Here is a 25,341-nt window from a genome sequence, read left to right on the forward strand (position 1 = left end):
AAAGGGGTGATGTGAGGGTGAAGGAACAGAAGGGGGTGATAGGGAGCGAGGGAGCTGCTGCGCCGCCACCACCACTGAGGAATTTATTATCGCCCCCTCCCTGCGGTGTGGCACTGCTGCTGCGGCGGCGGCGCCACCGCAGGGAGGGGGGCGATGATAACTTCCTCAATGGCTCAAGGGGGTGTTTCTTTCAAAAAGGTTAACCACTGCTCTAAATCATCTCCATCCTCTGCTTCTAGAACTCTCCAGCCAAGTGACTATGCTGCCTGTTGGATTTGGAGGTAAGGTTTCTGTAGTTTTTAAAAGTGATTTTTCAAGCTCTGGCACAAAGATTTGAGTCGACAGAACCAAGACATTGAATCGAAAGAGTCAAGCCAGTAACAGAGCAACCTCCCTTAACCACCCCATCAATTAATTCTTATAATTAATTGGAGGAATCAAGGGCCACTCAAGTCATTTTGTTGCCTGGGGCAAATCACACTATCATATCCCCTCCTCATCAGTAATAGGACAGCTTCCTTCACCACAACAGCCAAGTTTAGAGGATCAGGACAGAATTCATGGTGCACACATCTCTGTCTTTCAACAGAAGGGAATAATTATGGGGCTCAAGAGAATCATCCTGCAATCTGCCACCATTGACCCTGTCCCAGCATCTGCCACCCAGTGGAAACTGGTGGCTCCAGTTTCAGAGTGTTGTGAATCCACTCCAGGTTTTACTCTGTTTGGTGGATAGGATTCAGCACTTTGGATAGCTTTTGCAAAGTGCAGACACAAACCTGAAGTGGAGTCGTGGCTCCCCTTAAACTGGACTCACCAGCCACTACTACTGCTACCTTAGGTGACTGTTCCACTTTGCCTAATGGTAGCATTACTCATTTTGCTGTGTATTGTATGCCACAAGCACATCACGCCACACATCCAGCAGGCTTAAATCCTTCTTCTGTTCTCTAAATCTTCTCCATCCTATGCTCAATGTGGAAGGTAGGTGTGGCGTTCACCCTTGTGCCCCTTGCTTGACCGTCAAGCCTCAGAGCACACAAAGGCAAACTATCCCCTCTTTTCACTGCTGCCACCAGGTGATCACTAAATCACCATTACCACATAAAGATTCAGGTCCACACTTCAAAGTCTTTTAAATAGAACTTGGGTTTATTGATTACAGAGATTGATTCATGAATGTCTTCAGTAGCTAATCACACCTCAGAATTTCCCAGACTCCACACTCTATTACTCTCTCTCTCTCTCTTACTCTGACTCTAGCTGCTCTTACTAGCTGACTCTTACTAACTCTGACTGACTCAAGCTCCGCCTCTTATAGCATCTCTCTCAGCTCCGCCTCCCAGCAACATTAATATGCATGAACCATTACATTACATAACAAACATGAACCATTACATAATATAACATGAACCATAGACCTAATAAATGGGGAACGCTACAGTAGGAGAGAAGGATGTGAAATTGTTTCATTTTCAATTAGGCCGGAGGCAGCATGTTAATTGAAAAGGAATCAAATGGGTTTTGAGCCACCTGAGAAAAAGGAGGCAGTGTCTTCACATGTCTCTCAGCACCTACTATTATACTTCTACTATTTTATGTTTAACACTAAGCCATGAACTAGGCGTTGTATAGTATGTTGTTTGGCAAGTATTACAGCACAAAAGAACTGCTGACATAAAGGAAACAGAAAGCAGCTTGTAAAAAGAGTCCCACAACCTTGTCATTCTCTTATATAAAACATCCCAGCACGCTCAAAAAAGAAACAACAACAAAAAAACCTTCCACCAGCCCAGCTTTGTTCAACAATAACAACATGAAGAACTTGATCCAGAACATCCCAGGCTAAGCATGTACATTTAACTTGTCTTATTCAGTCCAGATACTCTCAATGGAGATTACTGTACAATGCTTTTAAAGAGTACATTCTTCATTGAGAAAAGGAAACAAACATGAATGGAGTTACTATGGCAACCGTGGGTGTCTTCCAGAACAGGGAGTAAAACTCAGCAGCAGCATGTGAACAAAATATGTTCACATAGCACATGCCACTGCCAAACAGTTGTGAATGTAATTCATATGGGTAAACTTGTTTTATTCTTCAGTGTCACATGACACCACATTTTAAAAGCTACACACTGTGAGACAAAATCTTCAGCATTTAGAACATGACTGTATTAACATGGAACACAAGAGGCATCATAAACTGCAACAAAATTGGTAAGGTGATGGGTATTAAAATAAATCCTTTAAAAAAGGGAAAGGCTCACATGAATATGTTTATCATCACCATCATTATTATGTGTGTTCCAGGAGGGGATTCAAATTGTCAACAAGCTGCAAACAAGGCTTCAGGTCAATCCCAATTTATGGCAACTCTTTCCAGGGTTTCCAATTCTTCCTTCTGAAGGCACTTCTGGGAGTGTTCAGCTTGCCCAAGGCTATGCAAGCTGGCTCTTCATCTGAAGAGCATATTGGGGAATCAAACTCCTGGAGCCTGTGGCTCAGATGTCTAACTCACTGATCTATCTAAATCAATAGGAGATGTGAATTTACCTGTTTGGCCTGCAGTCCCCATTAGGCTCTGCTTTGTAGGTAATACACATAAGATTAAAATCACAAACCTCATAGAAGGAATGCAATTATTGAGCAATCTGAAAGGTCACAAAGGGATAATGAGGGTCCACCCCCCTCGGGCCAGACTGTCCACTCACTATTCCACTGCTGCTATGGGCTCCATGCTCAAGCAGTGTAATCACTTGAGCCAACGTGGAGGGTTTTGCAGCTATTTGTTCCAGCTAGCTACAGCAGTCCACAATTGGTGCCTGGGTCTGCTTTCATCACAGTTCGTCCTTACACTGCCAATCTACAGTGAAATGTGGAATGAAAGAGTTGTAGTCTCCCTTCAAGCTATATGCAAATGTTTATGCATAACAGCATTTCTCAATAAACCGCACTAAAATTAAAAATCAACTTTTAAAAATGCTATCACATTTCCTTTTAAAAAAACAAACAAACCAGAAAACAGGATAATAACTGGACTCGGTACACTGCAGGGCTGCTGCACATTGCTCTGAAGATCGCAACAAAGCAACATTAGTCTATGGCACAGGTCTGGAATAATCCATAGTCTCACAACCACAGGACTGCAGCCAAAAATATGCATACAATAGTGACAACCTTTAACTACATGAATTGACAAGACAATTCTAAAAAATCATTTTAATTTGGGGGCAAGGGAAGGGATACATATTTTAAAACTACACCTACAGTAAATGGGAAATACAGTGAACTGTCTTCGTTGTCACATGAGGAGGTCATACACAATCTCACCTACACAAAACTCTCATATTTCTATATATTTCAATGGGGAAGCAATCACTTCCTATCTGATGATACAGAAAACAATGGCTTTAATATGAACCAAGACATTGCTTCTCCAGAGATAGCATGTGGTGATCATTATTGTCGATCAACATTTTGGCCAAAAATACCGAAGCATTGTGAGAGCATGCTCCTTGCGTACAGAACAATGTGCAGAATAGCAGCTGCACATTTTGCTTCTCCTCTTTGCTTCTACAAGGGCTAGGAACTAAATTTTTTCAAATAAAGCTAGGAAGGTAGGGATTAGAATTCATCCATCATACTTCTCCAATTTGGATGCTCATGGCAGCGTATGCTTTGTAGAAATCCCATGTTCAGTCCTCATCATCTCCAGGCAGGGCTGGGAAAAACTCCTGTCTCAGTCTATGCAGTTCTGTTGCCAGTCATCGGGGCCAATACTGAGCTAGCAGGACCATTTGTCTGCTAAGCTACTGAGCAAACTCACCTCTTGTTGTAGGTTGTAGGAGAATTGCCAAGGATAATGGGGATGATGTCAGGTGTGTTTGGGTCCCTCTGTTCCCAAGGAAGGTTTGAGGACCAACAGAGCAGAGTGGAACTTTAAACCCGGGTCTCCCAAATGATTATTACAACATAGTGACTCTCCCTACTTTAGAAAACAGAAACAATGCTGCCTCTCTTGGAAATTATTTGCTGAGGGTTTTATTTTGTTCTGGGCTCAGCTCTGGTGTTCCTCCCTCAAAGCTGTCACACAACAGGTCCTCTCACTGAATGTATACTTCCTGAATCTCTTCCTGGTATCATTCATTTATTCACCCTTCACAAGGAAGATTGTGTCCTCGACATCTGTCTCCTGTCTAGTCATGGTTTGATTTGCTGCTTGCTCCCTCGCTGTTCGCCTGCAACAAACCAAAGAGCAGAGAAAAGTGTTTGTTTAACATTGCTTATGTGAAGCCCAGTCTGTTCCAACTTTGGGTCCCCATATGTTATTGGAATACAGTGCCTAGAATCTCAGACTATCAACCCTGCTAGTTGGGGATGATGGGATCTGTAGCCCAACAATATCTGGGTGCCCAAGGTTTAGAGTATTTGATAGCCATGTTCACCTTTCTCTTCCCCACTGCATGATGGAAGTTCACCTGGGGCTTGGAGATTTGTACAGTACTCACATGGGTTTCCAGTTCTGGCAGGTTGACCCGATCAATGGGCAAACGGCAGTGAAGGGGGTAGATTCAAGCTAGCAGTATGAAGACACCAGTAGCTAATTCACTGTTGAGCTCAGAGGGTGCAAGAAAGAGTTCATTCTCAGGATTTTGCATAAATGTTTGGGGCTCGAACCAGGAAGCCCCTCAAGCAGGAGCTGCCCACTTCCTTAGATGCTATTGGGTAGAGTCACTGACTTCTAGGAGTCAGTAAACCCCTTCAGGGCCCGGGTAAGTCATCATCCTGAGTTGAGGGCAGCCTGACATCAGTACAACTAGAGACCTTGCAGGCAACTTAACTAGGCATATTTTTTTATTACATTTGCAGTCTAACTATAGCCTTTAATTACCTTAATTGCTATAAGGCATGGCTTCGTTAAATGGTAGATGAGGATTATCACATGCTTCACGTGCTGACTCGTGCCTTGCCTTGTGATACTACTTTTTGTTCTGTGCAGTTGTTGAGACAACAATAAGGTAAATTGGAAGGGAGTACACTTTGCATCACAGGCTTGTAGTATTCAGATGTTGCTGCTTAAAGCAAAAAAAAGCTTATTTATTTATTTATTTATTTATTTATTTATTTATTTATTTATTTATTTATTTATTTATTTATTTATTTATTTATTTATTTATTTATTAGACTTTTACCCTGCCTATCTAAACCAAAGGTCTACTCTGGGCAGCATTACACATTTTTAAAAACAGTGAAACCAATATATGTATACTATGAATCCAAGATTCATCCGAGATGAATCCAATTATAATTATTGTAGTTATTTTGAGAAACAGCAAAGAAAAAAAGAGCATAAAGAATTACAGTACCTTTTTCAAAATCCCTATTATAAGAATGGCTGAGTATTTTAGAGGCCTTGGGGGGGGGAACTGTAACATGTTGCTTTTCAAAAGTAGTCTTCTAAACTCTGAAAGAGTGTACAATATTCACATAATTTTCAGTTCCACATCATTTGTTGAAATTCATCCCTTATATTTTTCCATTTTACCTTTCCTCCTAGCACACAAAAAAGGGGGGTTGTCAAGGAGAGGAAGAACCAATGGCTCCAGAAAGGCTGGTAGCTTTAGGAGCTGTCCATTTGGACTGATATTTGGCACCATGCTGGATCTAAGGCTGGAAGGTAATCTTTTGTGACCAATAACCATGGATGGCCTTGTCCTCCATTAATTTGTTAGATTCACTTCTGATGTTGTCTCAGCTAACAGCCATTAGATGGAAGCAAATTCCACCCAACTGAAACATTTCTTTCTCCCAGGAGGCAGGACGCTTCTCATCCTCTAGATGGTGTACACTTTAAAAACAAAGATACAACATAGAAAACACATAGTACCCCCCCCCCAAAAAAAAGTAGGAGCAATGCTCCACCCACAAGGAGACAAAAATGAAACAAGTCACAAAAAGAGAGAGTATGTTTTTGCCACCCTATTAAAATAAAATGGTCCTGATATGTCCTGAATATCAGGTGATTTTCACCAAGGGAATGGCTCTGAGATTGAAGTTTAAAATAATAAAAATGACTCAGGTTCCTTAATTCGTAAACAGATAATTGCAGCATGGTCATGAGTCATGGGATGGCATATGATGATTTTATTGTTCTGGCATGTGATCTTTATAGCAAAAAATGTAAATGAAGACGTTTTTGCCCATTTGAAAAAGGAACTAATCCTTTCCATAAAAACAAATAAAGCAGTGATAAAAAATAGATGGATAACATATTTTGCAAGTTAGGCTGAACTCTTATTTGAAGTGAAATTAAGACATTTCTACCCTGATTATACAAGGTTAAGCTGCTGAAAAGAGTCTGCAAAAATGTTTCTGGTGGCAGAGGGGCAAAGCTGCACAGTAGTGCATTAGCAATAATTTGCACACATAGCAGACACCTCTTCAACATATTGCATCTGTGCACATACCTTAAAATAATAAATATGTTCAGGGTTCTGTGAGGCCGAAGACACTGAGGAGTATGGAGGATGGCTGTCTTCCTACAGAAGACTGAAGTCCATCTTTGTGCTTCATCTGTCTGTCTTTCAAATGCAATCTTTGCATTAGCTAGAATGGAAATACAGCACAGATTGTACTTTTCTGGGCAAGAGCATTTTGGGAAGACAAGCAATGGGGAAGTGTGGGCTGAGCCATAACATGGAATGGGGGGAAGCTTTTTTTAATCCTTGGTCCCTGCCATGGTCCCAATCTCTGACACTGGTAGTTTTCTTCCTCATGCAAAGAGTTAAGTGTGAGGAGGAAGCCTGGTTCCAAATGGGACCTGGAGTGAGGAGCAAATGGCTCACTCCCACTCTAGCCTGTGCTCACAACCCAGCCTGCCACTCAGTGATTGTCCTTTTGTTTTGTTCTGTTTTGTTAACAAATGGCATGACTCTGCAGTGCATTTGACCCTGAGAGGTTCTTGTGGAAATAAAACGGGGGGGGGGGAGGAATGAAGAACCATGATTCTCCCCTCGAGTTTGTCAGATGAAAAGTGGAATAAATGAACTCCTCTTTGCCAGGCTACTCTGTGCAAGAATCACTCTGCCATCCACGTTCAGAGAGGCATTATTTTGCAAACACACCTACGAAAGGAAGCAGTTGCACCTCGGCACAGGGCTACCACCTCAGTGGGCACAAGCTTTGTCACAAAGAACAGTATAGTCCCTTTAGAGAAGCGAGCTACCTTCGTCTCTGCAAGCATATCGGACAAAACCCAAGGAAAACAATAATAATACAAATTTTAAAAGTCAAAAACTTTGTGGCACCTTAAAGACCATTACATTTTAATGTGAGCTTTCGTGGACACCTTGTTTTCATTTCCATCTTGTTGCTGAAGAGCAATGTGTGTTGTTCGCTTTTGTTCTTAGTGAGGACTATCAACATATTTTGAGACTACGGATCTGGCAGGCTCTCCTACAGCGAGGCTGGCTGGGAATGTCTGGTGCCCTTCCTGCAGGCCCTGCCATCCTCTCATCTGGTCATTGGCCACTAGAGGGAGCCCTGAGCCTACTTGTTTTTGGTTCCCCCCTCCCAAGGGAATAAAACAGCTAACCTCTCATTCCTGCTTGGCAATTACCTGGAAGAAACAGATAGTTACACGAAAGGTATAAAAATTAATGTAATCGGAAAGCCATGCTATAGCGTTTCTTTGCAAGCAGAGGTGTTTGAAGGGAGGCTTATGAGTCATTTCCTTGAAACTGAAATGCTTCTGGATGAACCTACGCAGGTGGCTATCCCTTGCTAAAATAGTCCCAAGAAGATATTTTTGGAAATTGCTTTTCATTTTAAATATCCAAAATTGTTTCACCATCAACTAATTAGATGACAATTCAATTTCGTTTCCTATCAGTTTTTTTATGTAGAAAAATTGTGTGAGTTTGGGATGAGATTCACCTTGGCTATAGGGTGGTTTTTGCCTCCTTGATTTTCCTGAACTACATGACACAAAGTGAACTGAAGTTGAATTCAGAAATGATCTCACTTCCTTAGCTTAAAAGTATTTTCCCCCTTTCAATTTTTCCACTTTAATGTCACTTCTGCTAGGGGGACACGTCAGGGGGACACAGATTTGATTTGGGGCAAGGTCTTAATCACTTCCAATGCACAAATATTATACACACTGAATAAATAATAATAAAATAGTTGTGGGGTAAGTCTAGGAACAGCAAGGCTTCCTACATTCCTACGCTTTGCATTCCTGCAGAAACTGTACAACTTGATAGAACAAGCAGAGCTGCAGGACTCCTGGGGTAGAGGTAGGGAACTATGAGAACAGGGGCGCCCAACCTTGGGTCCCCAGATGTTCTTGGACTACAACTCCCCAAAGTTTTCACCACTAGCTTGTGCTGTCCAGGATTTCTGGGAGTTATAGACCAAGAACATCTGGGGACCCAAGGTTGGGAACCACTGAACTAGGACAAATTTCTCCAGGCCTCTTCAAAGCAGACCTCCTCCCTGCACCTCCGTTCCCATGTGTGTCTTTGGCTCCTGCCACGACCCCATCACAGGAATCCTCATGATTCTTGGTGTTGTTTCACAAAACTGGAAATAGTGTATAAGGGTAAAAGGAGACAGTTGTATGTGAAATGGAATAAATGCTAATTAGTTAAAGTTATTGTTTGAAACAGCACGTGTGCAATTCCTCTGCTGGAGAACAGATGGAATGGATTATTTTTGTTCCTTTGGTCAAATTTAACCTGCTTATAAAATGCCTGCTCAGAAGACTGTAATAAGAAGACTTCCTATTAAATCAGACTGTAGGCCAAGTGTTAGACAGGCTAAACCTAGAGTGGGCTGCATACATCCCCCCAGTGCCCTTTTAACAGCGTCCTGTTCCCCATATCCTCCTAAAATTAAATACTGCCAGGGGAGAGTCCAGAAGGTCCCTTTTTGTGCCTTCTAGGGGGCATAGAGAGCAATTTTGTCATGTTTTCAGAGCCTCTCCCCCCGAACAGCCTAATTTTATATTTTTGAAAAATTGTATTTTCGACTACTAAAGAGTGGACATAGGCCTTTTAAAAATTCATTCTCTTTGTTAAACCCGTGTTTTAATTAAGGAAAAAAAATCATTGCGACAATTTTTGCAATACATAGTCATTTTTAAAAAATTAACAACAAAAAGCACAACATGAGAATTAGTGCTGCCCTCTCTTGAGAGTGGAGCCCTTGACCCCACTGATTACCCATCCCCTTTCTAAACCAACCGGTATGGACAGCAATAGGTCTGGCAGATTTATAACTGGTCCAGGCCAGATATATCCAATACAGAGCTTTCTGTGAGAAGAGAAGGGAATGTATGGCAGAACAGGCAACCTGATCTTGTCACAGAGAGAAGTGCAAGGCAGTAAACATCTGTGTGACTTAGGCTGCAATGGCACTGGCAAGCCAAATCACGCCCTGTGGTGAACACCCTAAGTTATGCATTGTAAGTTATGAATTATTCTTGATATATGTTAATGTGGTTAAGAGGCGGGGCTAAGAGAGATGTTAAAAGGCATAGCCTGAGAGAGGAGGAGTCAGTTAAGTCGAGTTGAATTGAGTTAGTCTGTGTGAGGAATCAGAGAGAGAAGGAGGGGTCTGAGGAGTGATTAGTCTGGGTGAGAACTGTGGTAATTAATATAGAAGATTAAAACTGATGCTTGATGAAACTTAAGGAATATGCTTATGAATGATTCTAGAAACTATATGTAATCAATAAACCTGTTTTACTAAAAAGACAGTACTGAATGGACCTTCATCTTTTCTAAGTAAAGTACGTTGATAAGGAGATCAACTGGTGGCAGCGTGTCAAGAGGTGTTTTGGTTTGCCTTCCTGAGCTCTGTGTTTGGGGAAGACAAATTGGGGCCATGAGAGGCTGAATGTCACACTCCCGTTTGATTCTCAGTCTGCATTACAGTTGAATTCACAGTCAGTGATCACACAGGGGCTGTGGATTCGTTCAGGAGTTCCGTGTTAACACTCGATGTGATTCAATTTGCATTTCAGCCCACAGCATCCCCATCTTTCCTTCCTTTGTCAGGCCCTGCCTCTGCTGATCACTCGTTGGCAGGTCACTTGGTTCTGAAAGAATGGTACAGTGTTCTGGAAAAGGTGGCAACATTCCAAAGTTCTTCTTAATGTGTACAATTAATGCCATCTAAGATTTTCCAGGAAGGTACTGTGGGAGAGTTGTTTTCTGTGGAAATGATGACATGGAAAGCTATAGGAGTGGTGTGAGGCCAAGCTGGAGGAATATTTCTGGATGAGAAGTGGAGAAGCAGGTCACGTCCAGAAGATCTGTGAGACTGAACCCAAGAAGCAGAAAGAAGCTTTGCCAGAAAGTCTTTGGCACTTCAAGGAGGCTTTCAGAAGAAGCATAACCCCACCCCTATTCTCCTAATCTCCTCCAAGAAAATACAAGGCCCATCTATTTGAAAGAAAGAAAGAAAGAAAGAAAGAAAGAAAGAAAGAAAGAAAGAAAGAAAGAAAGAAAGAAAGAAAGAAAGAAAGAAAGAAAGAAAGAAAGAAAGAAAGAAAGAAAGAAAGAAAGAAAGAAAGAAAGAAAGAAAGATGGTTGTTGTGCTCTGGTCAGATCTCTAACTCCAGTCCTCTGAAAATGCCGGCTACAGAGACTGGCGAAACGTCAGGAAGAACAACCTTCAGAACACGGCCAAAGAGCCTGAAAAACCCACAACAGCCCTCAGACCCCGGCTGTGAAAGCCTTCGAGACTACAAAGAAAGAAAGATTCGTCTGTTTGAGTGAAGGGCCTGGAGAAGATACAGAGGAGAATTCTCACATGTTGTCTGGGTGTGCAGCAATTCTTACACTTGGCCCTTAGATTGTAAACACGTGCATAGGTCCTGAGAAGTAGGGCCCAAATTATCACACATGTCCCAGGCCCTCTGGGTGGCCCTGGAAAGCTGAATGTGGTGGCTGGCAGGACTGAAGCACTAGTCATCCTAGGGCCAGCCCTGACAAGAGCATTTGGTGGAAAAACTTCATCAACTATCTGACCACAAGGGCTGGGTGGTGATGTGCATTCTGATAAACCTCTGAAGTGATTTCTCCAATGTATTCTGTGATGACTGCTCACAGAAAACAGTGGAAGTACACAAAATGTGCCAGCTCTATTTCCCAGCCCTTCTCCTCACACACATGAGCTGTGATGAGGGAGGCACTTTCCCACTCTTAAAAGCCTAGCGCTGAGAGAGGCTCCTCATCTTGAAATTGAACAGGAAAAAGAGTTTGACTCCAAACTTGCAGCATGTATTGAAGTTCAGAAATAGGCAGTTTTCCCTCCTCCAACACTGAAAAAAAAGTGCCCCTCTGACTGCTAGGAGAAAGCTTTACCTCTCTGGCTTGCAGCACTTTGGATATAGCAAGGTATGTGTATTGTCTTCAAACAAATGTGCAAGAACAGAGGTACAGCACATGTGCAATTCTAGGGTGATTACAGGGTAGAGCGTGGAGCCACCACTCACTCCTAGAACGGAGCAACATCAGAATGCATTTCATGGTCCATTGTGGTGCCATTCAGCATCAGTAGAATTAATAAGTTGGTTGGCAATTTGAATTTACGAAAGTAAGAAATTAATACAGCAGTTTGGAACCAAAGAAGAAGATGAGTAAACAAGTGACCCCTCAATCCCATAAAGCCAAAGCTGTCCTGTGCACAATCCAATCTCTGACATGTTAGGGAGGGAACAGATTGAGGTGACTGTATGGTACATGTATATGCCCTTGTAGCCATGCCACTGGCCATCTTGCAGAGCTGTAGGACAAGGATGAACATATGTGTTGCTGTTTGTATAGCTCTGTTGTGGTCTAAATGTTCATTTCTTTTCTCTCTCACTCAGCTTAATTAATTAAACTTCAATGGAGTTTTATTACTGTATTAAGGAGGAGTGTATGTGTGATTGTGGAAGGATGATATTGTATGGACTCTGAATGGATAGGTCATACAATTTGCACTCCCTCCAGGTTATAGCCATTTGTGTTGCTCTCCCCATTTATGAGAGCAAAACATTTATGTTTTTTTCTTCTTTAAATGGAGATCTGGAAATGCACAGATAGTATTATGGATGTGAGGATGGACCTGGTCTAGTGTCTCCTACAGGGAGTTCAGTCCCAATCTCTGAGCCCTTTATTGTACAGAATACTGAACAAATATTTCCAACTCAAGGAGAGTCAATCTCCTGCTGTCATTGTTTTCCTCAAGATTTTCATTGGCTATGATTTTTCTCCCTTAGCAAGATAAAAACTTATCAAAGTGCATTCCTTGGATTTTATTCTGTTCAATATTGATCTGCATGCAACTCCATCTATGAAAGGTGCTGCAGTGATCTGATGAGTTGCCAGCCATGCAAACAGTGAACAACACAAAATTGAAAAATTCCTGTCAATTGGCTATAAACAATATACTTTAACAGTAGCTTTAATATATCCCTGGAATTTGTTACTAATTATAATATTGTTTTATTATATTGTAAACTGCCCAAAGTAGCTTTGCAGCCAAATGGGTGGAACAAAAGTTGAATTTTTTAAAAAAATTACCAATAAAGTAAATGCATTTGTATTCATTCTGTTATTTCTGAAATGTTAAATTTGTTATACCCTTCTTAGGAGAAAAGCAATGTTTTACAGGAAAATACATGATCTACACATCCTTACTTTCAAGCTGTGCCTCTCAGTACCCTTTTTATTCTCTCTCTCTCTCTCTCTCTTCTCTCTCTCTCTCTCTCCCTCTGCCACTCCCTCCCTCCTCCGCTTTTCCCTCCCTTTCTCTATGCCTGGTGAGCCGATAAGCAACAGGCAGAATTCTCTTAACAAGAGCTAAATTGATCACTTGTCCACAGCTTTTGAAAGCAGTCTGAAGAAAACAGCCATAAAACTGAAAGTGCTACCACAGTCTGAAGACGTATATTAAAAACTCATAGGTAAATATATTTACAAAATTTCTTTTTAAAAAACATCTCTTCAAAATTGTTTATCCTGAGGTTATTGCACCTTCTTCAATATTTCAATGACTGGCTGTCTTTAACTCTGTCATACCAGTCAGTGTCTCTCAGCCCCCCTCCCCGGTTCCCCCCTTCAAATCTTTGAAATCTCTTGGTTATTATTATCCCATCTGGAGAAGCCTTTGAGAGACGGAGCAAGATAAAAGCAACTGCGTTCAAGTGACAAGGGATTGACACATTCTTGGGGAGGCCAGTTTGAGCAAGTTGTCTCAAGCAGTAGCTGTCACCTTGCAAACCTGAAGCAATGCAAGGCTGCAGGCCAGAGCTGGTTCTGTTGCTGTTGTCTTCTACTTGTTTGATAGTTTCTCAAAAAAGTGTGAAGAGACTTACATTCAGACCTATCGTCCGGGTGGGAGAAGGTAATTGTTACAAAAAAACTAAGTAGCCAAGAATGGGAGGGGGGAGAAAACACTTTTTAAAAAAATGAAAAGGTAAACACCTAGCATAAGGAATTATGGAGGGCAGGCATCGTTCCTAGTTCAGAATTCTCTAAGCTTCTTTAGAACAGAGTCTTGGGCTGAATGGTATCGGGTACCACACCAGCAGGAAATGGCAATCCATTCCAGTATCTTTGCCAAGAAAACTCCATGGACAGAAACAAAAGGCTAAAAGACATGACGCTGGAAGATGAGCCCCTCAGGTCAGAGGGCGTCCAACATGCTACGGAGGAAGAGCGCAGGACAAGGATGAGTAGCTCCAGAGCTAATGAAGAGGTTGGGCCAAAGCTGAAAGGACGCTCAGATGCAGACGCGCCTGGAAGAGAAAGGAAAGTCTTATGCTACAAAGAAAAATACTGCATAGGAACCTGGAATGTAAGATCTATGAACCTTGTAAGCTGGATGTGGTCAAAGAGGAGATGGCAACAATAAACATTGACATCCTGGGCATCAGTGAACTAAAATGGATGGGAATGGATGAATTCAATTCAGTTGATTATCATATCTACTATTGTGGGCAAGAATCCTATAGAAGAAATGGAGTAGCCCTCATAGTCAACAAAAGAGTGGGAAAAGCTGTACTGGGATCCAATCTCAAAAATGATAGAATGATTTCAATATGAATCCAAGGCACACCTTTCAACATCATAGTAATCCAGGTTTATCTACCAACCCCCAATGTTGAAGAGGCTGACACTGACCAGTTCTATGAAGACTTACAACACATTCTAGAACTGACACCAAAGAAAGATGTTCTTCTCATTATAGGGGATTGGAATGCTAAAGTACGGAGTCAAGAGCTAAAAGGAACAACAGGTAAGTTTGGCTTTGGAGTTCAAAAAGAAGCAAGGCAAAGGCTAATAGAGTTTTGTCAAGAGAACAAGCTGGTCATCACAAACACTCTTTTCCAACAACACAAGAGGTGACTCTATACATGGAAATCACCAGATGGGCAATATCGAAATCAGATTGATTATATTCTCTGCAGCCAAAGATGGAGAAGCTCTATACAGTCAGTAAAAACAAGACCTGGGGCTGATTGTGGCTCTGATCATCAGCTTCTTATAGCAAAATTCAAGCTTAAACTGAAGTAGGAAAAACCATTGGGCTAGTCAGGTATAATCTAAACAAAATCCCTTATGAATACACAGTGGAAGTGAAGAACAGATTTAAGGAACTTGATTTGGTAGACAGAATGCCTGAAGAACTATGGCTGGAGGCTTGTAACATTGTACAGGCGGCAGCAACAAAAACCATCCCAAAGAAAAGGAAATGCAAGAAAGCAAAGTGACTGTACAAAGAGGAATTACAAATAACAGAGAAGGAGAAGGGAAACAAAATGCAGGGGAGATAGGGAAAGTTACAGAAATTTGAATGCAGATTTCCAAAGAATACCAAGGAGAGACAAGAGGGCCTTCTTATATGAACAGTGTAAAAAAATAGAGGAAAATAATAGAAAATGAAAAACCAGAGATCTGTTCAAAAATTGGAGATATTAAAGGAACCTTTTGTGTAAAATGGACATGATAAAGTACAAAAATGGTACGGACCTTACAGAAACAGAAGACAGCAAGAAGAGGTGGCAAGAATACACAAAGGAATTATACAAGAAAGATCTGGATGTCCTGGACAACCCAGATAGTGTGGCTCCTGACCTTGAGCCAGACATCCTGGAGAGTGAAGTCAAGTGGGCCTTAGAAAGCATGGCTATCAACAAGGCCAGTGGAGGTGATGACATTCCACTTGAACTATTTAAAATCCTAAAAGATGACACTGTTAAGGTGCTACACTCAATATCCCAGTGAGTTTGGAAAATTCAGCAGTGGCCAGAGGATTGGAAAAGATCAGTCTACATCCCAGTCCCAAAGAAGGGCAGTGTCAAAAAATGTTTCAACTACCGTACAATTGGACTCATTTCACATGCTAGCAAGGTTATGCTCAAAATCCTCCAAGGTAGTACTCCCAGAAGTACAAGCTGGATTTCGAAGGGGCAGAGGAACTAGAGACCAAATTGCTAACATGCACTGGATTATGAAGAAAGCCAGAGAGTTCCAGAAAAACATCTACTTCTGCTTCATTGACTATGTGGATCACAACAAACTATGGCAAGTGACTGACCACCTTATCCATCTCCTGAAAAATCTATATGCGGGACAGGAAGCAACAGTTAGAACTGGATATAGAACAACTGATTGGTTCAAAATTGGGAAAGGAGTATGACAAGGCTGTATATTGTCTCCCTGCTCATTTAGCTTATATGCAGAATACATCATGCAAAAGGCTGGACTGGATGAATCCCAAGCCAGAATTAAGATTGCTGGAAGAAATATCAACAACCTCCGATATGCAGATAATACCACTCTGATGGCAGAAAGTGAGGAGGAATGAAAGAACCTCTTAATGAGGATGAAAGAGGAGAGCGCAAAAAATGGTCTGAAGCGCAACATCACAAAAACTAAGATCATGGCCACTGGTCCCATCACCTCCTGGCAAATAGAAGGGGAAGATATGGAGGCAGTGACAGATTTTACCTTCTTGGGCTCCCTGATCACTGCAGATGGGGACAGCAGCCATGACAGCAGCCACCTGCTTATTGGGAGGAAAGTGATGACAAACCTCAACAGCATCTTAAAAAGCAGAGACATCACCTTGCCCAGGCATTTTGTTCTGTGAACTGAAGGATGAGAGGGTTGCCCTTATATTACTCCTATGGAACAGACAAGCAGACGGAATTTACTTCTGTTAGGATTGTTTGATATTATTGCTACAGTGCAGTAGCTTCATGGTAAACTTGTGGGTATTTTTTTAAAAATGCTGAGGATGTTAAATGGAATGAGGCAAAGAAGGAGGGAAAGTGAATGTTTATTTACTTAGAAAATCCATTTAGTGGGATACAGAAACCTCTAAAGCAGATGTCCACATGTTTGCCCCTAAGGTGGTGGAGCAAGGAGTGCCAGGAAATTACCTCAGAGAAAGAAGAAAGGAAGCCTAAAAACTACCAATGTGTAGGGAAACCTAGACAACAGGTGGAGCACTTGGCTATGTGCCTATTCCCCTTCACATTCATACAGATACTACACGTGTTACCATTGCATTCCAACAACTAACAGAAGTAATGAGACAGTATTCTTCACCTTATCATTGGAACACAGAGTTCTTTCCTCCAATGGAAAGGATTGGTGCACTACCATTATCATGTTGTCTATAGCAGTGGTCCTCAACCTTGGGCCTCCAGATGTTCTTGGACTTCAACTCCCAGAAATCCTGGCCAGCAGAGGTGATGGTGAAGGCTTCTGGGAGTTGAAGTCCAAGAACATCTGGAGGCCCAAGGTTGAGGACCACTGGTCTATAGTGCTGTGCCAATCTATTCTGCAAAGGGCTAATTGGGGACCAGATGCTAGGAACCAATCATTCAGCATCCAGAATGGGGATTCTTCCTAATTTCCAAATCCATGTCTCCATAAATGGATAACCTGATGTTCCTCCCATAATTTCGTTCTGCTGAACTTTGGTGGCGGTTTTAATCATAAACCTTTCTGTTACATAAGACAATATATTAAAAGTCTAAAAGAATCATTTTATAGATGAGATTTCTCCTTAATTATAGTTGCAGTTGTAATACTGTAGTCTACGCTGTAATAGTGTAGTCTAGTGGCTGAGTCTGAACAATGAATCATAGTGTCCTTTATCTTAAACTGCTTAGATATGTCCCCTATTATCTCTCAGCCTCAATCTTCCCTACCTCTTACATGTGGATAAAGTGCCAGAGCTAAGGATTGCAATGAAATGAAGCCTGTGGAATTCTTGGAAGAACTAAATAATTTTTAGTAGCAGAAGTAATAAATTGTGGTGATGCACCAAGCTACGTGAGCAATAAGATACTGAATTCCTGGCATGTGTTAAAATGGTCTATGTTGTAATTTCGTTTCAGCTGCATCCCATCAGGCTGTTACCCTGCATCCTCCTGTTATTAGGAGATCCAAAATGTAATAAATAGAGAACCTGTAACTGTTGCCTGTTTTCTTCATCGGTTTTTTTCAATCACCCTCTCATATACAAAACTCTTGAATATTAGGGTTTCTTCTCCTCTTTCCTCCCCTACTGGTGGTTAGACAGCATCATGGCTATATTATTAGCCAGGAAGTTCATATTCTCATATATAATTTCCAATCTATTTTTAACTTGAACGATCAGCCCTGACCATCTGTAGCCCTGACAATCCTGGAGTTGGGTCAATTTTCATTTTTCAGTAAGTATTCTAACTTTCTTCATTATATGTTTTTAGTGGTTTCTTGATCTTTTACTAATTTGCCTTAGAACTCCTTGTTAGTTACCTTCTCATGTCACTAAATGCTTAATATCTTACAAAAGATCTCCATTTTAAATCCTTCCTTCCCTTTGGTAGCCTGTGCAAATGTCCATCATTCCATGCCATACAAAAAACTGAAAGTACATAACATGCATAATGTACATTCTCAAAGCCAATATTAATTTTTGGTGTTGATGTTGTTCCATATGGCATGTTAATGAAGCTGCTCCAGGCGATCTTCATTCTGACATCTTTTACATGCTATGATCCTATTGCCTATGCAACCAAATTCTAATCCACTTACATTTTTCAACATACTCTACACTTCTACAATTTACTGTAGTTGAATTTTGTTTTGTTTTGTTCATTTTATTTTATTATGTTGATGTTTTATTATTACCGATTTTGTTTTTGTTCATTTCTGTATACTGCTCAGTGTGGCCTCAAGCCAGATCGACCGACCGACCGATTGATTGATTGATCGATCGATCAATCAATCGATCAGTCAACCCACCCCTTTGGCAACTTTTAACTGCATTTTTTCATCTGTTTGCTTTTTACTGAGTACAGTGAACTTGGTTTTCTTACCATTCATGTTTAAACCAAGTTACTTTGTCAATAAACCCATGCAGACTATTTAAATGGTTAGTAACAAATACTGTATCACATACATATTGGATGCTGTTGATAATCTTCACATTGACCATGATACTGTTATTTTAACAAGTGCTTCTCTAAAAATGGTCCTGGGGTACAAGTTGAAAAGCAATGATAAAAGGCTACAAGTTCCTCATACTACCTTCTTACCAGCAGATGTTGCCAATTATATGAATATTTATTAAATTAAGACCTTTGTGTACCAACAATTTCATTAGCTTGCTGCTCTGAATTTTTCTTTTTTTGAATGCTGTGGAATTCCAGGCAGATTTTGTAGTGGTATCTAGAATGTTTTATTTCCCATTTCATTCTTTTTCAGCATTAAAATCATACAACTGTACACATTGCTGTTGACCAACTCAATCTGTATTGAGTGGAATACAATTTCAGGCACTCTTTCAGTTTGTCATTGTTCCTCACCAGTAGAATTTTATTTTAACTATTTTACCATCTTTACTTAGTAGTCAATCCTTAGCATGACTCACTCCAGATATTCATTAACTCCATATGCGCCTTACCCTTGGGAACTCTATATATACGTAGGAAGCTGATTTGTACCAAGTCAGGCCATTCTTGTTTCTAAATCAGTACTATTTAACCCAGGGCAAGGGATCTTGTGGTGCTCCAGCTGTTGTTGGATTGTGGCTTCCAACAACCACAGCAGGCCTGGACAATGGTAAGAGACAATGAGAGTTGTAATCCAATGCCACACATTCCTCCAGCTCAGTTTAGACTGAGTGTCAGTTCTGGCAGTTCTACAGAGTTTCAAATTTGGAGATTGGAGACTGAGCCCAAGAATTTTTGCAGGCAATGTTCATTCGTTCCCATCCAACTAGAGCCTAATGGGACTATTCACTGGCAATTGTGTGTGAGCCTCATGGCAAAGAGGTAAAGCTGTAGTACAGTATTGCAGGCAAAAACCTGCTCACAATCAGCATTCAATACCAATGGATCTGACAGCTGGCTTGAGGTTGACTCAGCCTTCCATCCTTCCAAGGTCAGTAAAATGAGTAACCAGCTTGCAGTGGGGGGGGGGGAATGTGTAACCTATATAATTAAAAAAACACACACACACACCAATAGAGTGTTTTAAGAACTATGGGGCACTATATAAGCAGCATACTTTGATTTTTGCTTTTTCTGTCTATTATACCAAGGCTGGGATGGGTGATTTTATTGGTTTAGCCACACAATTCCCACAAGCGCTTACCAATATAGCCAGTGCAGTGAGGTGGGGGGTTTATGAGAGTTGTAGTTAAAAAAAAACATGTGGAGGACCACCATTATCCACTGCTACTTTAAACAGAAATATTACAGAAGTGGGCTTTGCAATGGACGAAAACAGTTACCAGTCATATCAACCAAAGTAATGAAAACCAAGTAGTACACTGCACATAGAAAAGGTGTCTAGAAAACAAAGCAAAGCTAATCCATTGTAGCCCTTTTAAAGCACTGAAAAACTTATATAAGACTAAATGTGTTTAAGTATGGGGCTGCACACATCTTTTCGTATCGTCATATGTGCCAGACACAGCTCCCTCAGCCTTACTAAATAGACCAGCCCTTTAAGAGAAACTATAATGTTTATATGAATTTATTTGTATGATGTTGTCCCCAATAAGTTATAATGTTCTAATTGTAATTTTTAAAATGTTATATAGCCCTTCAAGAAGGCTGATATGCCGAAACATGTTGGGCATTTTACACTGAAATATAGAACATTATGTTTTCTAAATCCTGCAACTATAATTCCTTCCTTTTGACCTAAGATTTTATTGGATGTACAAGTTCCTTTCATTATTTCCTTTAAGCAAAGAAAGGTTCCCCTCCTTTCACCCTTCAATCTCCTCCTGTTTTGGTGTTTATTTTGTTAAATGTAGCACATATGTACTGTACTAATCCACTCTTTAAGAGAAAAAAAATCACTTCCTCACCCCTCCACAGAGCTGAGGAAGTGTTCAATTTGTGAATATCCTGAAGTGGCTCTCTTATTAAGCCACTGCACATTATTGACATGTTGAAAGAGGAAGCCTTTGGATCATTTCCAATGGTCACACATGATGGAAATGACGCAAACCTGAGTGATCCTACCCATACACACAAAAAGTAGAAGCTCCTGATAGGGCCCTGACAGGTGCAGGTAGGAACACTCTGGTTCACTCCAGCAAAAATGTCATCTGATTCCATCTTTAGGAGTGAACCAGCCTACCCTGCAGCGGACCAATGTAAAGGTAAAGGTAAAGGTTATCCTTGATATTTAGTCCAGTTGTGTCTGACTTTAGGGGGCAGTGCTCATCCCCGTTTCCAAGCCGTAGAGCCAACATTTGTCCGAAGACAGTTTCCGTGGTCACGTAGCCAGTGCGACTAGACACGGAACACTGTTACCTTCCCACCGTGGTGTACCTATTTATCTACTCGCATTTTTACATGCTTTAAAACTGCTAGGTTGGCAGGAGCTGGGACAAGTGACGAGAGCTCACTCTGATGCGTGGATTCGATCTTATGACTGCTGGTCTTCTGACCTTGCAGCACAGAGGCTTCTGCAGCTTAACCCACACCGCCACCACGTGGACCAAACAACAGACTAAATGACTATGTAGTCAGCCTCTATGTGGAATGACAAGAGTGAAGGAAGACTTCTACACATATTTGTTTAGAACCACATAAAAATCCTCCTTTGACCTTGTTACTCAGCATAACAAGTTCAGGACCAGAGCAGGTGGAGCCCAGCACTCTTGAGGACATTTGCACTGGGGCCAGTGGACATGGCTCCTCCCTTCCGTATACTTCTAGCCTTCTTGAGCTCATTCAAACACCTGAAATGTCTTGCATTCCTTTTCATACACCTTTGCCATATGGGTTGCAAAAGCATACACAGTTGAACTTTGCCCCATAAAACTTTTAAGTTCTGAACCTTATTTCCAAAATTAAGCAAGCTTTCATTCAAAACATGATGTTAGAATAAGCAAAAAGCTTTCAGGATTTTGTGTTGTTCACAAAATGATGGCACTGATATTGCTTGACCTGGTAATGGATAAATATTACAACTCATTATAAATACAGGATGCATTTGGATGTGTGAACTGTTAATTTTGAACACTTTTAACATTAGCAATAGATATGAGTTTATTATAGTCATTGAAATGATGCAACTGTTCAATTCCAGGTGAAATATTCCACACCATTTCCATTCCAGGGCTAAAAATATTCAGACTCATTGGCTAGATGTCAGCAGCCAGCCATCAGGCACACGTAAGGATGCTTTTAAAGCTGATATTCTCTTCAGAGCTTCAAAATGTTACTTTTAAAATCTGCAACTGCCAGAATCCTCCACCAGCAAGCCAAAGCTGGTGCATGAGATGGAAAGCATGAGATGGCTCTTCCGTCTTCAGGTAAGGTGATGCACAAGCTGATTCTTCAGTAACCAGATCTCACTTCTTAAGATATAGCTGTAAAAATTATATCTGAAATTAAGAGGGGAGAAATCACATAGACAGCAAAACCTCTATTCTAATGTCTGGTGCTGTGGATAAAAAGCTGAAAAATATAGGCAGAAGGCACAATTAATGCACACTTGCATACATACATTCCAAAATGCATTTTGGAATCACAACAGGTCATATACAAACCTTTCCAATTTGGGTCCTGGAATCCTTTGGAAATAATAAAATCCTAAGATTTTCAACTGATGATGAATTCTGCAGTTGGTACCCTTCTTGAGTAAAACTAATCATCCCCTGTGCCCTGGTAAGTAATTTCGCTTCAGCAATTTCTATCTAGTAATTGCTCTGCTGGAAATGATGATAGCAAATGATATTCCAAGGCAGTTCTGATGCACAGGTAATCACATGAGCCCACTCACCACCACTCCATACAAACAAAGCTTCCCTAGTAATGTGCCATTAACACATGTAGACAATCAGTTTCCTTTTAATACACAAGTCTTAAGCTGAAATTTTGTTTCTTAAATTATTATATGGCCCTTGTTCAGACTAAAGGACAGTGAAAGCGAGGGATTTATTTGTAATAGGAAGAAGATTCTCGTCCATTCAGGCTTTACATTGGTATAAAAAACAGGATTGGTTAAGAACCATTTTAAAACTCAGTACAGTATAATGAAGACCTGAGTGTCTAGCATATTGCTATAGCTGCTTCACATGAATTATTTCCCATTGAAATATGTTTTGACCACCAATACATTGACCAGAATGCATGGGTTTTATTGGAATGGGAAGTTAGAACTCTCCAGCTGCTTTTGCATTCCAAAACCAGGTCTTCTAGAAAACCATTACATAATCTCTGATTTGGAAAAAAAATCAAGAGAAAAACCACAGGGAGAGGTATTGATTTTTACCTTTCCAGTAACAGGGTCTGTTTCTCCCCTTTTATTTATTTTTTCCACATAAATTACACAAACACTTTAGAAAAGGAGTACACACAAAAAAAAGGAAAGCATCTTATAAGTGCATAACTTAAAAACAGACTGATGAATGTGTTTCAAAAACTCAAGGAAAATACTCTTTTCTAATCAGTTTTCTGATTGGCTATGAATACTATCAGATTTTAAGTGGCAGTGATGGTTAAAAAGTAAATGGAAACTATATATTGTAGATATCTTTATATATTCTTGGAGTTTGCTATAAGAGGTACTTAAATTAATCACAAGCTTTTCCTCAATGCAATGAAAATAACGTTATGGAATTGCTGGTCAGGAAATTGAAGGCGAGAGATGCCCCCTCCCATTACAAAGCTGACTTCTCAAGCAAGAGTAAATAAAATATTGAACAATATCATAAACAATACCAAAATAATCCATCAAGTGAAACTGCATTACTGCTGCAAAAATGCCACAGATGCCTCAGAGTTATTAAAATATAAGTTGATCGATGCAGAGTCTGTGGTAGCCAGAAAAACTGATCTTAGATTTTTCACACAGTGGTTTGCAATGTGATGTTTACATTCAACAATAATTCTGCTTTCATTCCTTCAGCAGAGAGAAAATGAGTTTAAAACAAAAAACAAAAAGATGAGAGGTCCAAAGAATTTCATCTCTGAAAAATGTGTTTTTAAAAAAGGTGGCAAGTTTTTGTTTGTTGGAAGGATCTAAATGTGTTTTCTTCAAAGGCCTCCAGCTGGAGATGTAATAACTGTTATTCCAACTCTTCTGTTAGACTGTAGTTAGTTAGTTAGTTATTTTACTTTAAAATTATCAGTCTAAAACATGTACGTATAGTATATTTATTATCTTGCATCTTGGAAACATCTGAAACACAAGAACAGGGTTACTTTATTCCTAAAAGAGTCTTAAAAGAACCCTGCTTGGATGTTCATAACCTGTTACAAGTTCAGAGAAGAAGATGATAATGAGGATGATGACAAAGAGGTGAAAGTGATGGCCTTAATTAAAGTACTCCAACAGGTCACTGTGTGGGCATTTTGTTCGCCAAGAGAGCATTCATTTGCCCTCGGCATCATCTGGTTGCTGGTTCATCCCCTTTATAGGCAATTCTATCTTCCACCAATGGTGTTGAAGAAGGCCAGCCATTTTGTAACACAACAGTCCATGCATAGGCAAAAATCCAGGCTTCACTCACAGGCAGAAGCTACAGAAGTCACGCTGGTAATCTTAGAAGAGTCATCTGACCATGGCTGGAGGTTCTGGAGAGCAAAGAGGGAAGAGTTATGGACGCAGATGGGGTCTGCTTGGATGGGTTGGTTGATGGTTTTCTGAAAGGCCTCTTGCTGGAGCTGCATGAGGATGCGATTGGCTTGCTGCCTCTCCGCTTCCCGCTCCTCTGCAGTTTGCCGCCTGGGAGAAATAGGTACATCGTGTCATATGACAGATAACAAACAAAGATAGAATGCTCAGTATCTCTTCTTCAGAACATGGAAAAGTTACTTTGGGCTACTGTAGTTCCCAGAACCATCTTAGCCTGAGTAACATTCCCAGGCTGTGTGCTTTGTCAGAACATACAAACAAATCTGTCAGCATCTTCCTGAAATGTTCTGCTACAGGTAGTGCCTCCAGGGAGATGAGCCAGCCTGTGTGGCCTTGAGCAACTTGCACTGTCCCAGAGAGCCTCCAGAGGAAGGGAATGATAAACCACTTCTGAGTACTCTCTGCCTAGAAAACACTGAAAAGCTTTGCCATAAGTCAGAATTGACTTGATAGCACCCAGTGATGATGGTGGTGTCAGGAGAGACAAAATCAGGAGTTGAGAGGAATGGGAATCAGTCCTTTCCCTATGTGACCCTCAAGGTAGAGGTAAGGCAAAGATTGTCTGAATACAAACTTAAAGATTGTTTGACAGCAGCAGCCAGTAGCCCATTCCTATACATCTATCCTTTTGTGTGTTTGCTATTTCCCCTACTCCATCACAACATCCAATCCATGCTTGTGTTTCCAATGGAAGGAATGAGCCACCACCAGGATATCCATATACAGAGCACAAATTTACCAGCTCTGTCCCAGATTTTGCAATCTAGATATGGCCACAGATATTCTGAAAAATATCCAAAGCCAGTGAGTTATACTAACACCTGATTCTCAAGCAGCTTTCCCTATTCCCAGCTATAAAAATGCAGAATGACAACTAAAATAATGCTTTGTTGCCTTTTAATGACACCTAAAATCTGTCTGAAATGGCTGCTTCATCTGGTCTCATGGTAGGACCAGCCCTCTTGCTTTCTGCAGTGAAAGACATAAACACCTGTATTCCATCCATCCATCCATCCATCCATCCATCCATCCATCCATCCATCCATCCATCCATCCATTCATTCATTCATTCATTCACTCATTCATTCATTCTTCACAACAGCCTTGTGAAGTAGGTCAGGCTGAATAGGACAGCACATAGGTTTTATGGTACACATTCTAGTCCAGAGTTGGACAA

At 40.8% G+C, this 25,341-nt stretch overlaps 1 protein-coding gene across 1 annotated transcript in view; it reads right to left on the minus strand.

The window, feature by feature from the left end:
- Window positions 1-13,946: 13,946 nt before the first annotated feature.
- TLX1 (T cell leukemia homeobox 1) overlaps window positions 13,947-25,341 on the minus strand; it is a 32,121-nt gene continuing 20,726 nt past the window's right edge. The window contains exon 3 of the mRNA XM_072995649.2: window positions 13,947-24,254. Coding sequence (XP_072851750.2) covers window positions 24,032-24,254 — 223 coding nt within the window. The 3' untranslated portion in view covers window positions 13,947-24,031. The remainder of the gene's footprint in view (window positions 24,255-25,341) is intronic.

This window comes from Pogona vitticeps, chromosome 3 (assembly GCF_051106095.1).
Source record: "Pogona vitticeps strain Pit_001003342236 chromosome 3, PviZW2.1, whole genome shotgun sequence".
Lineage (NCBI taxonomy): Eukaryota > Metazoa > Chordata > Lepidosauria > Squamata > Agamidae > Pogona > Pogona vitticeps.